General features: G+C 45.7%; 1 protein-coding gene across 5 annotated transcripts in view; it reads left to right on the top strand.

The window, feature by feature from the left end:
* Nucleotides 1-11,578, top strand: part of RECQL5 (RecQ like helicase 5) — a 41,524-nt gene that overhangs the window by 23,801 nt on the left and 6,145 nt on the right. For 2 of the 5 annotated variants that reach the window (XR_004309253.1, XR_004309252.1), the window contains exons 9-20: nt 2,800-3,027; nt 4,212-4,311; nt 4,820-4,856; nt 5,424-5,482; nt 5,605-5,681; nt 6,108-6,201; nt 6,654-6,794; nt 7,238-7,902; nt 8,085-8,163; nt 9,013-9,264; nt 9,766-9,838; nt 9,956-10,150. Coding sequence is in view for 2 of the 5 variants with exons in the window: in XM_015879720.2 (XP_015735206.1) it covers nt 2,800-3,027; nt 4,212-4,311; nt 4,820-4,856; nt 5,424-5,482; nt 5,605-5,681; nt 6,108-6,201; nt 6,654-6,794; nt 7,238-7,902; nt 8,085-8,163; nt 9,013-9,264; nt 9,766-9,838; nt 9,956-10,056 (1,906 nt within the window). In the remaining 3 variants the exon portion in view is untranslated. Of the gene's footprint in view, nt 1-2,799; nt 3,028-4,211; nt 4,312-4,764; nt 4,857-5,423; nt 5,483-5,604; nt 5,682-6,107; nt 6,202-6,653; nt 6,795-7,237; nt 7,903-8,084; nt 8,164-9,012; nt 9,265-9,765; nt 9,839-9,955; nt 11,181-11,578 lie in introns of those variants that run through there. The other 3 variants (XM_015879720.2, XM_015879721.1, XR_001558806.2) reach the window with 2 other exon arrangements.

Raw genomic sequence — 11,578 nt, forward strand, 5'->3', positions numbered from 1 at the left:
AGCATTAACTCTGGCATCCATAGTGGTACCTTTTTTTGGCCTGTTGACTCCACTTCTGGGACTGCAATTTCATTCTGCAACTGAATTTCAGCAGCTCGGCTCGTGATTATCATTGGGTCAGGTGAGGCTGTGACCCTGATTTGGGTGGTTTTGCATAAAGGAGGCAGTTACCGCCAGCTGGTCCTGACTTTGCAAGGCTGGTAGTCTAGGAACTTGGAATCATAGAATCATTTGAGTTGGAAGGGACCCTAAAGGCCATGTGGTGCCATCCCTGCACTGAGCAGGGACACCCACAGCTCCATCAGTGCTCACAGCCCATCCCCTGACCTTGGCTGGCTGCAGGGATGGGGCACCACCTCCCCTATGGGCAACCTGTGCCACTGCCTCACTGCTTGTAGCCTAAAACCTTCCTTATAGCCAATCCAAATCTTTCCTCCTTTAGTTTGAAACCATTTCCCCTTCTCCTATCATGACAGACCCTGCCGAAGAAGCTCGAACCTCTCTAAATTCCAGTGACATCAGAGTTGATCTCTGCTCCTCCAAAGGCTTTCTTTGCAGTATCTCTCTTTTGCTTTAAGAGACAGGGGTACATGTGGATGTCCCTCCCTAGCATAAGCCTGGTGAGTGCTGTAGGAATGAGAGGGACCTGACCACTCCTGTATACCTCAGTTAACTCTAATTCAGAGCAGTTTGTGTTTGAGAAACATGGGAAGTAATGAGAACTCCTTCCTGTTTTTTGGGGGAGAAACTGACAGCTCATTGATACTTTTATAGTCACGTAGCACTGGCAGGACAGTCAGCACCAGCAGTTCTTTAGGAAGAGTAGAACCAGGGGATGTTGCAAGCACTGTGGCAGTTTTTGGTTAACAGCAGAAGGTTCCTTCCCACACCTCCTCAAGACCAGCCTGAAGATAAGAGCCAGTCGTCGGTGCTGCAGTCAGCAAAGCATCCCACAGAAGGGAACCTTCTGTCCCTAATCATGTAAAAAGAGTTCAAGCAAAGGGCACACCGAGACCCCCCCACACACACGCACACACACAAAGGCTGAGCATGTGCAAGGAGGCAGAATCCTATGTTAATAACATTAGGGCAAAGGATTGAATATGTATGTGCTGTCCAGGAAAACCTTTACATATGTAATACAAGCAATGCATATAAGCTGAAGATCTTTTGTGGCAGCCGTGCTCATGAGGTGGAGAGATCCCCTGTGCATCCGACACCGTGATAAAGAATGTTTCTTAATGCCACGTTGGTCTGAAGGAGTTTCATTTGAGCTGGAGTTTATCCGGTAACAGCAGGACAGGCTGCACCAGCAGTTCTTTTGGAAAAGCAGAACAAGGGGATCAAATGAGTTGTCCCCGTCCCAGTCCCCCCACCCTAACCCAATATATGAAAGGAGCTCTTTCTTCGTGCTCAAGGCACCAGTGAGTCAGTGCCGCTGATATAAAGGCAGCTTTGTGGGAGCCCTTTCTGGGCTTTCAGTCCCCATCCCCTGCGGCACATCACCATGCTGCAGCCCTCACCTGAGCAGCACCAACCCTGGGCACTTCAGCACACACTCATTTCCCTGCTTGGCAGCTGTGAGCTACTGCTTTCCTTCGCTCTTTGCTTGCCCAGCTCACCAGCTCAGGGGGAACTCATGGGAACAGTGAGCCAGCCGCCACTGCAGACCCTTGCAAGCGTTGTTTGTGCCTTGTACACATGCAGTTATGCTGGCCCAGAAGCATGCACGCAAGTTCACAAGCTGTGTTTGTTAGTCAGATTGCTGGCAAGTTCAGACTTGTCCTCAAAGGGTTTTAATGTGAATAAATGAAGTGTGAGCTCTCTTGCTTTTCCTCCCTGTCGCTCAGTTTTTGCACACAAAGTTGGTAAGCCAGCTGGGACACTCCTTGGTACAGGAGCAAAATCTCCCCTTTGATCTTCTGTGGCCGCCTCTGCTGCAAAACCCAACTTTGAAAAGCTCCTCTAAATTCTTCCATCTTTCTGAAAACAAGTGGCTGCCCTGGTTCTTTTTCCTCTTTTTACCAGTATCTTCACTCGTTGAAATGAGGGAGTGTTGCAGAGCAGAAATGGCTCCCTGCCCATATTGCTAATGAGTGTATATCTGTTACTGAACTTTCTTTACGTGTCCCAAAGCACTGATGTCTGCCAGAAATCTTTGAGGACTGCTGGAAGAAGGATCTAATCGTCTTCACATGGCCTGCTTGCTAAAGCTGGTAGAGCTTGTTGTGAAGTGTGTGAGCACATGGACTGGTCTGCATATAATCTCCCCAGACTGGCCATTGATCATAGAATCATAGTCATGGAATGGTTTCAGCTGGAAGGGACACTTAAAAATAATCTGGTCCTACCCCCTGCAATGAGCATAGACACCCACAGCTCCATCAGTGCTCAGAACCCTGTCCAGCCTGACCTGGGGTGTCTGCAAGGATGGGTCATCCACCACCTCTCTGTGCAGCCTGTGCCATTCTGATTGAAATCTGTGCCATCTTTGGATGGACTATATTTGGCCAATGATACAGAATTAAGAACAGCATATTCCATCCACTCCACCTTTTGTAGATCTCAAATGTCTGAAAGCATTTATCAGAACAGATTGACACCATGTTTTACCTGTGGGGAAGTGAATGCACAGAAACCATGTGCAAGATACCAGGCACAGAAGCCCAGTTTCCTGCTAGAATAGACCTTCTCTGATAAAAAAAACACCCAAGTCTTTATCACATGGCAACTTGCATTTGAAGGGTGGAGTTCCATGATGGAAATAATCCCTGGATCCTTTCTCCTCCTGTCTCCTAGGTGTCGTCACGCTGCCATAGCAAAGTACTTTGGTGATGTCACTCCACCTTGCAATAAGTGCTGTGATTACTGCAGGAACCCAGAGGCAGTGAAAAGGCAGCTGGAGGCTCTGGAGCGCTGCAGCAACAACTGGAGCAAAACTTGCATTGGACCCACAGGATCCTCCTGGGACAGCTACGACCCAGAGCTGTATGAAGGCGGAAGGAGAGGCTGCAGAGGTTTTAGCAGGTCTGTACTTGGTAGCTCAAACCCAGTTCATAGGAGCTATAAGAGAGAAGAGAGCATCTCCCAGCTGCAGGCCCAACCACTCCTGTTTTCAGCACGTGTTTTGGTGTGGTGGTAGTTTCCTGTAACTTCCTGGCAGCAGGAGCTGGAATTTCATTTTCCACACACTTTGGCAGCCCTGGATCAGATTCATATCCCAGAGAGCCAAAAGCTGTTTTGAGTGACCTAAGCATTGCCCTGCAGAAGGTAATTGGTTCAAGAAACTAGCCTGACATTTGTGAAAGGAGCAAATGAGCACAACTCTATTTGTAGTCACAAGATTCTGAATGTTTAAATTGAGACCAGCATGACAACAAAGTATGATGTGATCCAGAACTCATTCTTGGCTTAGTGCTTTGGGCGAGCAGACTGGGGCACCAGTGACAGGACTTAGTCATAACCGTGGATATAAAAGACTGCCAGCATCAGATTCTTCTGCTGATTGCTAGACTTTAGTGTTTCCATCAGGCCAACAGCAAAAAGATGTGCAGTTGGAAATATGATTTATTCTGTAAAAAGCTTGGAAGTGTGGAGATGACAACTTTTGTTCTTGTTCTTTGGCTGGGTTGCAGCCATTGTGCTGCTCTGCCATGATGCAGGTTTTCCCATCTGCATTGCCCATGAAGGTCTGCCAGGCTGCACAGTGCTGTTGGCTGGCTTAGCCCTCTGCTTTTCCTTAAATAGCTTCAGGCTGCTGCCCTTGTTCTTCAGGCACTTCCAGCTGAGACAGATAAAACTGGTGTACTTGTGACCTACGCCTGTGTTTGATCTCAGGACTTGAGAGGGCATTGCTGGGGAATGGGTGCTGCACCCTTTCCACCATCTAAGCTCCATGGGCAGTAATAACTGGTAGATGACCCAAACAGTAATTTCTCTGCCCTATGGCAGAAGATGTCAGAGCTTCTGAAATGGATTCCTCCATTCTCAGGGCACTGCTTATCTGCTCCTATTTCATGAGATTAATAAGTCCCATGAACACTATGGTTCATATCGTCAGATGGTAGTGAAACTAAAAGCTAAAAAAGGCTCATTCTGAAAGGCTCTGAGATGCATCTTCTCTGTAAGCCCTGGGATGACCCAGGCCTGTGCCCCAATTCATGCTACATTTACAGAAATGTTTGTGCCTCTTGTTTTCCTTCCTTGTCCAGCTATGATGAAGAAAGCAGCGGGAATGGGGATGAAGCCAATGAAGAGAGTCGGAAACGGGAATGGGACAATTTCTACAAGAAACAGATGAGCCTGCGCAGGGTGAGTTGGTGTAGCTTTGTAAGAGATTCACAGGTTGTTTGCATATAGTCTTTATGCTGTGAGCTTGTATTGTAGATATAAAGGCTTCCTGGCACTAAATGAAAGCAAATTATTGCATCATGCTGTTCCTTGTTCTTTTTTTCACTGATTACCTCTGCTTTTGTCACATTCTCCATATTCTGGACCAGTCTCATAATGTGAAGAAGTGCAGCTTGCCTCTTTGCAGTGCTCATCAAGAGGATCCTGTTGTCTTTAACAACTCTGATATTACTAAAAACAGATTTCCACACTCACTCTCTTTAGCATATTCCTATAGCAAAGATGAACTGTTGGCTTTGATTCTCATCCTTTGTCTCCTTTTCCCCACTTTGCTGCCTTTTTTAGTACTTTTGTAACTCCAACATTAATTTTCCACACTACAGGGGGATAAAAACTTGTCTTTCGTGCTTCTAGACCTGCGTGTGTGTTGCAGGAATGGAAATGCTTCAATGGTCCTTTCTTCTTCCAGGGCAAAGAACCAGAAAAAGAAGATTTTGTTCCTCCAAGTAAATGTTTTTGATTTATAGTGGGTTTTCTGGGGGGAGAAGGAAGCCTTGTATTTTGCAGCTGCATGTAATTTATGTTGCATCAGCACTGGGGGTATCAATCCCTAGGCACAAGGGTTGGGCTTTTGGCTGTGAAAGTTTGGCTGGAGGATGAGGATCAGAGTTTAGCTTTGGTTGGGGTGAAGATCTGGAATGCATCTTTCTAAACAGCTTCCCTAAAGGAGACAAAAAGGAGGCGTGTTGTCTAAGCTGACCTTTCAGGCTATTTGTGCTGTGTTTATGCAGCAGTATTAAATTGGACCATAAGACAACTTCGGGAAAACTTTGCCATTTGTATCTGTGATACTTGGAGCCCTGTCTAGCAACACAGGTCTCACACTATTGTCAATGAGTACCTGGTGGTTCATGTTGCTCTATTCAGTTTCTTTAGTTTTAGTTTTGGTTGTGTTTTTTTCCTGAGAGCTGGGGTGCCTTTTGCTGGAGTGACTGTAGTGGTGCTTGGCATCACTGTGTAGGAAGGAACAGGACAAGCGGTGCTGGCTTTTCTAAATGTCTCTTGTGTGGCAGGTGCAGACTGCCCCTTGAAGGATGCCTCCAGCAGAAGAATCTCTAAGCTTACAGTGAAGGTAGGAAAGGCTGTTTAACATTCAATGATGCTGCCTGCCCTGTTCTTACCCCCTTCAGGGACAGAAGTCCTAGGGGCAATGTGATTTCTGCACAGCATGTCTGAGAATTCTGTGTTTCCTAGGGACGGGAGCACTGCTTGAAGATACTGGAGGAAGCTTTGAGTGCCAACCAAGAGGTTCCAACAGCAGCAGGAAAATGGTATGAGATGAGAGAAAAGGAATAGTGTACCGAGTCCCTTAACATGGGGCTTAGTCTTCCTCAAGCAACATTACTGCTCTCAGGGAATGCCTTTTTATTTGATCTAAGGCTGTGGCTTCATTTAACAGCATCCTTCATAAGGATTCCTATGTCCGATTCTGCTAAATCAGCTTGATCTCAATTCCTCCTTGTCCCACAAGATGGGGATAGTGTACTTCCAAACAGAACAGCTGAACAGAAGGACTTCAATTTAAATCTGTTTTCACCACCTTTGCCATTCCCCACCAAGTCACTACTGCATCGCTTAAGACTTAAAACATCAGAGGTAGAAAACTTTGTACTGTCAGGGGGATGCTTAAGCATTAGTGTTCCCTTGGCAGATGTATAAGTGTGTCTTGCCAGAAATTACCCCAGCCTGTGTTACAGGTCAGACCCTCATGCCTGTGCGGTGGAGCTGGAGTATGAAGCTTTCAGAACCAGTAAAATGGCTAACTCATACAAGGCATCTGTGCTAAAGAAGGTAGGGCCCAACATCTGCTGTTGCTTGCCCTTGCCTCTTAATGTGGTGTGGCCTCAGCTCAAAGGGAAGTAGGGTAGTGTTTGTGTAAGAGGGATGAAGGAGAAACTCCTCTTTGCCTTGAATGTCTTCCAGATCTCTCTTCTTGGTTTTGTTTCCAGGAGAACCCAGAACCATGTTGGCTTTGCATCCTTGTTGGCTGCAGCCTATGAGTTTACAGACTTTAGAAACCTATTTATCAGTGCAAGCTTACCCAGGTGTCCTCTAGGTCTAGCAATAAAGGGAAGGGGAAATTCTTCAGACTGTTACTGATGGTAGAGAAGCCTTAGTTTAGGTTAGCTGGTTGCCATAAGTCTCTGAGGATGTTCCTCCTGTTCTTTCTGGCCACTAGGAGTTTGTTTCTATTCTTTTTTTTTTTTTTTTTTTTTTTTTTTTTTTTTTTTTTTTTTTTTCAGGTAGCAGAGATCAACAAAGCATCAAAAGAAGGAGAGTTGTTCTCAGTCTTTGGGTCAGGAACTGGAGGCAGCAGCAGCTCAGAAACAAAATCTGAGTCTCCAGCAGAAGAGGATTTCCTCCCTGCATCCCAAGTTTACTCAGTGAGTGAGCACAAATGGGATAGATGAGATATGACTTATCTACCTGCTTTTTCATGATTGTTTTATAGGTTTTTTTTATGGCCATAGGTATGTATTCAGACTGGAATTGCTTTCTCTATCCACCTTTTGTTTTTGGGGTAAGAACAACTAGTCATGCTGGTTCCTATTAGTGAACTTATGTGCAGGCCGTAGAATAAATAGCTTTTCTGATCTTATTCTAACCAAAGATGCAGTTTGTTTCCTCACTGTGGGTCTATGACTTTCGCCTAATCCATTTTCCTGATGTCTCAATTGATGCTCATGATGATGAGTCAATTTTAGCATCATCCTCAGCTTACAGCTGTATGCACAGTAGTGTATTGTACTCCTAAGCTTGTTTCCTTTCAGAGTTCTGCACACAGGCCAGAAAAGTCATAAATGTCTTCTCTTTCCTTTCTCCCTAGTTCAAACCCAAGCGTGTGGGAGCTGGCTTTCCAAAGAAGTCCGGCTTGTTCCAAACAGCTTCAGAACTGCTGAAGATCCAGGAAGATAGCGATACAAAACCTGTCAAAAAAGAAGATTGTCCAAATAAACATGACAACAACAACTGCAATCTGGAACTGGACACAAAACCCACTGTTCTCCAGAAAAAAAAACAAGCAACCAAAGCAGTGTGTGAGAGTGCTGAGGTGGTAGTAGTCCTTCCTGAGAAGAAGGAGCAGCAAAGCAGTCCAGACACAAAAGCTGCCCTTGGGGATAGCCCTGTTAAGAGGACTAAACTCAGCAAAAAGCAGCAAATGCTGGCAGAAGCGGCCAAAAAAGAGTCACAGGATATTTCCAAGTTCTTCTCCCTTTCCAAAGGTGGATCTAAAGCCAAAAGTTGCAGCTCAACAGAGGAAGTCAGCTGTACTGCAAGCATACTACCTCAGGTTTCTTCTCAAAGCATATGTCAAGAGAAATCAATACCTCAGGAAAACAAAGATGCCTCTGGGGATGTGACAGGACAGTCCCATGAGGAGAATGAGGAGCTGGGAGAGATGGAAGGAGCACAGACTGAGAGGGAGGAGGTCTGTAAGACCCAGCAGGCTGCTGAAACTAAACCCCTTCAGGAAGAACTTGATGTATTAAGGTAAAATCTCCATCTCTCTCCTCTCTGTGTTGCCCTGTTAGTTAGCTGCAGGGCCCTGCCAGCCTTGTCTTGGAAACTGGGAGTCCAAATTTGATATCTAGGCTGGTGAGGGAAATTCCTGCTTTACCATGGAGAATCTCACGGCCTCTGAAAATTGTCCTTCTCTCCACTCTTTCCATTAGTGTTGCTGAAGGTGTCACAGAAAATGAACATGCTGTTGTTGGGGAAGGTCAGAGTGGGAAGCGACAAGGATCAGATGAGGTAAGACTTCAATGTATGCTGATTTTGACTATTTCTGCTTACCTTGTGCCAAGATTCTCACTTGGAGTGATATTCCTGGTCTGATCTTCACCTGGGGATCGCCCAGCTGCAGTTGCAGTGGAGAGGAGCACTGTTCATGAGTTGCCTCTTGGTGTCACCCTGCTGCCCATGGAACCAATGCCAGCAGTTCAGACCACAGTGGAATCTTTTGCTCCATTCTGCTTTGTTTCATCTTTCCTGTGGCTGCACCTTTTGCTGATAACTTGCCTGGAATGAAACTCTCCACCCCTTCTAGATCTGTAACTAACTATATTTAGAAAGTTGCTCTCTCAAGTTTTGGGAACAACCTCAACTCAGTGGCCCATGGGACTACTCAGGAATGAATCATGCACACAGCCTTTCTTGACAGTCAGTCTCTGCATCTTCTTTTGGCATCCAAGACTGCCTAGGAGCTGTCTGCACTGAAAAGTGCTGTTTTCTTCTTGTTTTCTTGTTGCTGAGCAGGGCTGTGGCACTTCTGAAGAAGCTGATTCTTCCTGAGGGGTATAATCTCAGCAAACATCCTGGGGAATCTTTTCCTGGCAGCCTTTCCTGTATAAAACAGGGTCTTGCAATTAGCTGCCTTAATAAGAGTACAGAGAAACAGGTGATGGTCTTAAGGGGTTTTTTCAGAGCCTGTATAAGAAAGTGTGTTATGTCTGCAGAGCTAAATGTCCCCAAGAAGTAGCTGTGTAAGTTCCTTGCATGGTATTCATGTAGGAAGAGCCTGCAGGATGCTGCAAAGATTCATTTTCTGTGAACACTTCTTCAGGAATTGGTGATTTTGGTTTTCTTCTGTCCCATCTCCAGGATACAGAAAATCCTACAACAAAGCGGATGCGAACAGCAGCAAAATCTTCCATTCTGACCCAGCCAGAAAGCAAAAGTGCAGGTCTGACAAAGAAGAAGGTGACTTTTGATCCAAACTTATTGCAGAGTGATAAAGAAGGAGCCAGCAAGACCATACAGCCTGTGACCAAAAGCATGTCCCTCAAAGAAATAGCAGACATCGTTGTTAAATATTTGACCCCATTCTACAAGGGTGGCAAATTTGCTTCCAAGGTAGGTACAGCTCAACAACTTCTGTAGCAGGAGGAGATTGCATCTCCCTAGTGATCTGGGGCTCTGAGAAGGGAAACATGATAATGGTACCACATTTCGTTTCCAGGTCTTTGTGTGTGCTCTCTTGGTGACTAGGTGCAGCAATTCCTCTCTTGCAAGAAAGGATTTGTATATAATTTAAAGTGGTACCTTGTCAGTTCTGCACTTGTTATTGCTCATGCTTTCATTCTAAACGCTGCTTATGGAGTGGCAGCAGATGAAGTTGAGTTTTGGTCTGGTTTTACATGATGTATTCTACAAGGCAGCCTGTGTGTGCATGTGCTCCTCTACAGGGTCAGATGCATTTGCAGGCTTGCAGCAGTCCTGTAGTATAAAACAGTATAAATCTGTAGATGCTTTGTGCCACAGCCAGGCTATGCTAAGGGCAGAACAAATGCAGAAATAAGTCTGGTGAGATTACTAATGTCTCCTTTCTGCTCTTTATCCTCCCCATCCCTGCAGGACCTGTTTAAGGGCTTTGCTCGGCACCTGTCTCACTTACTGACTGAAGATCAGAACCCTGCTCGCAAGACTGGTGAGTTGGCAGCTGTGGAGACCGCAGCTAAAGTTATTTAGATGCTCGATGAGGTGATGTCTGCAGAGGGGGTACACGTCTAAGTATCATGTCAAAGGGGTGCTGCTTCTCTTGCAGTGAAGGAAGAAGCACAGAGGCTCATTAAGGAGTTTTTCAAAACACGAGTCAGATGTGAGAGTGAAACAGACTGGCAGGAGCTGCACTGCTCAGAGGGGTGATCCTTGCATCGTGCTGGCTCTCTTCCTTCTTCCAGCAATGGGACCAGGGGATGTTGAGGAACTTAGCCATGGAGCGTGTCAAGAAAATGCAGAAGTGAGTCTTCTTTTCCCACTGCATTTTTGCTCTCTTCTACCTACAGTGCCACCTTAGCAACACACATTTCCAGGAAACCAGTTTCTGTGAATCTGGGGAGTGTTTCTCCAAAAAACAGGGAACTGAGGCTCTACGGTACCTCCCGCCAAGAGGCACAAAGTCTCCTTCTCCTGTGTACGTTAGAGGCTGCTGCCTCCAATGTTTTGCAGTGCCTCCAACCACTGTTCCCTGCAGCAGTCTTGGGAGGGAGTCACACTTTCCAACCAGGACTCTGCTTTGGGATGGCACCTCTCCTTGCTCCCCCATCTCTTAGTTCTTATTTAAGTGTTACCAGTAGAAGCCTTATGCTACAAATGAGTTCACATGCTTTTGCTCAGGGCTGCTAATGCTGAACTTGGTGGTTGAGTTCTGGATGGAACGTTGTTCTTTGGAAGGCAGCAGGGGAGTGTTTTGTTTTTACCCTGCAGGCAATGCTGACTTTTTGTAGGGAGAGAAATTCAGATTTAGTTTTTTTTTGTTTCTTTTAACCCTAAGTTAATTTCTTTTTAACACTGTCTAGTTCTGCTGGCCCTTTAAACTTCAGTGGCGTTGATCTCTCAGTGTTAACCTCTCCAGCATTTGCTCGTAACCCCTAAAGCCATATCTGTTCCCTGTGCCTCACCCACAGCCCACAGTACAGAGGGCAATGCTGCTGTTACTACTGGTAAATGTACTGCTGTGGCTCTCAGGTTGACACTGTGGTGCCTCTGCTGCTATATTTATATAAAGACCTGAACTGTAGGGTATCAGTGGGCTTGAAATAACCTGATTACCTAGTACAGGTTCCTTCTGTTGGGTTTTAGTTGGGTTCTACCTTTTTTTCATGCTCACAGAGGCTGATGGCCTCAGACACTAATGCTGCTAGAGTGATCTGCAGCCTGAGAAGCCATGAAACAGACTTTTGAATCACTGTATTCAATGGATTATTATTTTTATGTGCTGAAGGGTATGTGCAGAACTAACAATAAAACAATGTTGTAGCAGCTGTGGACTCCTCTTGAAAGATTTTTCTGACTTCTGAAACCTTAGGTACATCAAGATTGTCAACTTGGATGTAGAATCTCTTTATTTGAACAGGCAACTGATGGTGAAGGTGAGGTATGGGATGGGTGGGAAGCGTGTAGCAGCAGACACCTCCCAGCCCTGGTAGCTGCAGGATACTTCAAGCTGAGAACCACAAGAAGAACCTGGAAATGTGTATCTCAAGTCACTTATCTTTACCTTGCTCTGCTCAGCTGAAGGATGAAAGGGTTTACAAGGAACTGATACATGATGCAACTATTTTTTTTAGCTGTTGCCTCCTGGCTTCTGCTTCCCATTAAAAATCAGTGACTTAAGTGGGGTTGCTGCCTCCAGAGATCAGTGCTGCAGAGTTCAGCTGCTGCCTGG

Source organism: Coturnix japonica, chromosome 18, assembly GCF_001577835.2.
Source record: "Coturnix japonica isolate 7356 chromosome 18, Coturnix japonica 2.1, whole genome shotgun sequence".
In the NCBI taxonomy this organism is placed as follows: Eukaryota; Metazoa; Chordata; class Aves; order Galliformes; family Phasianidae; genus Coturnix; species Coturnix japonica.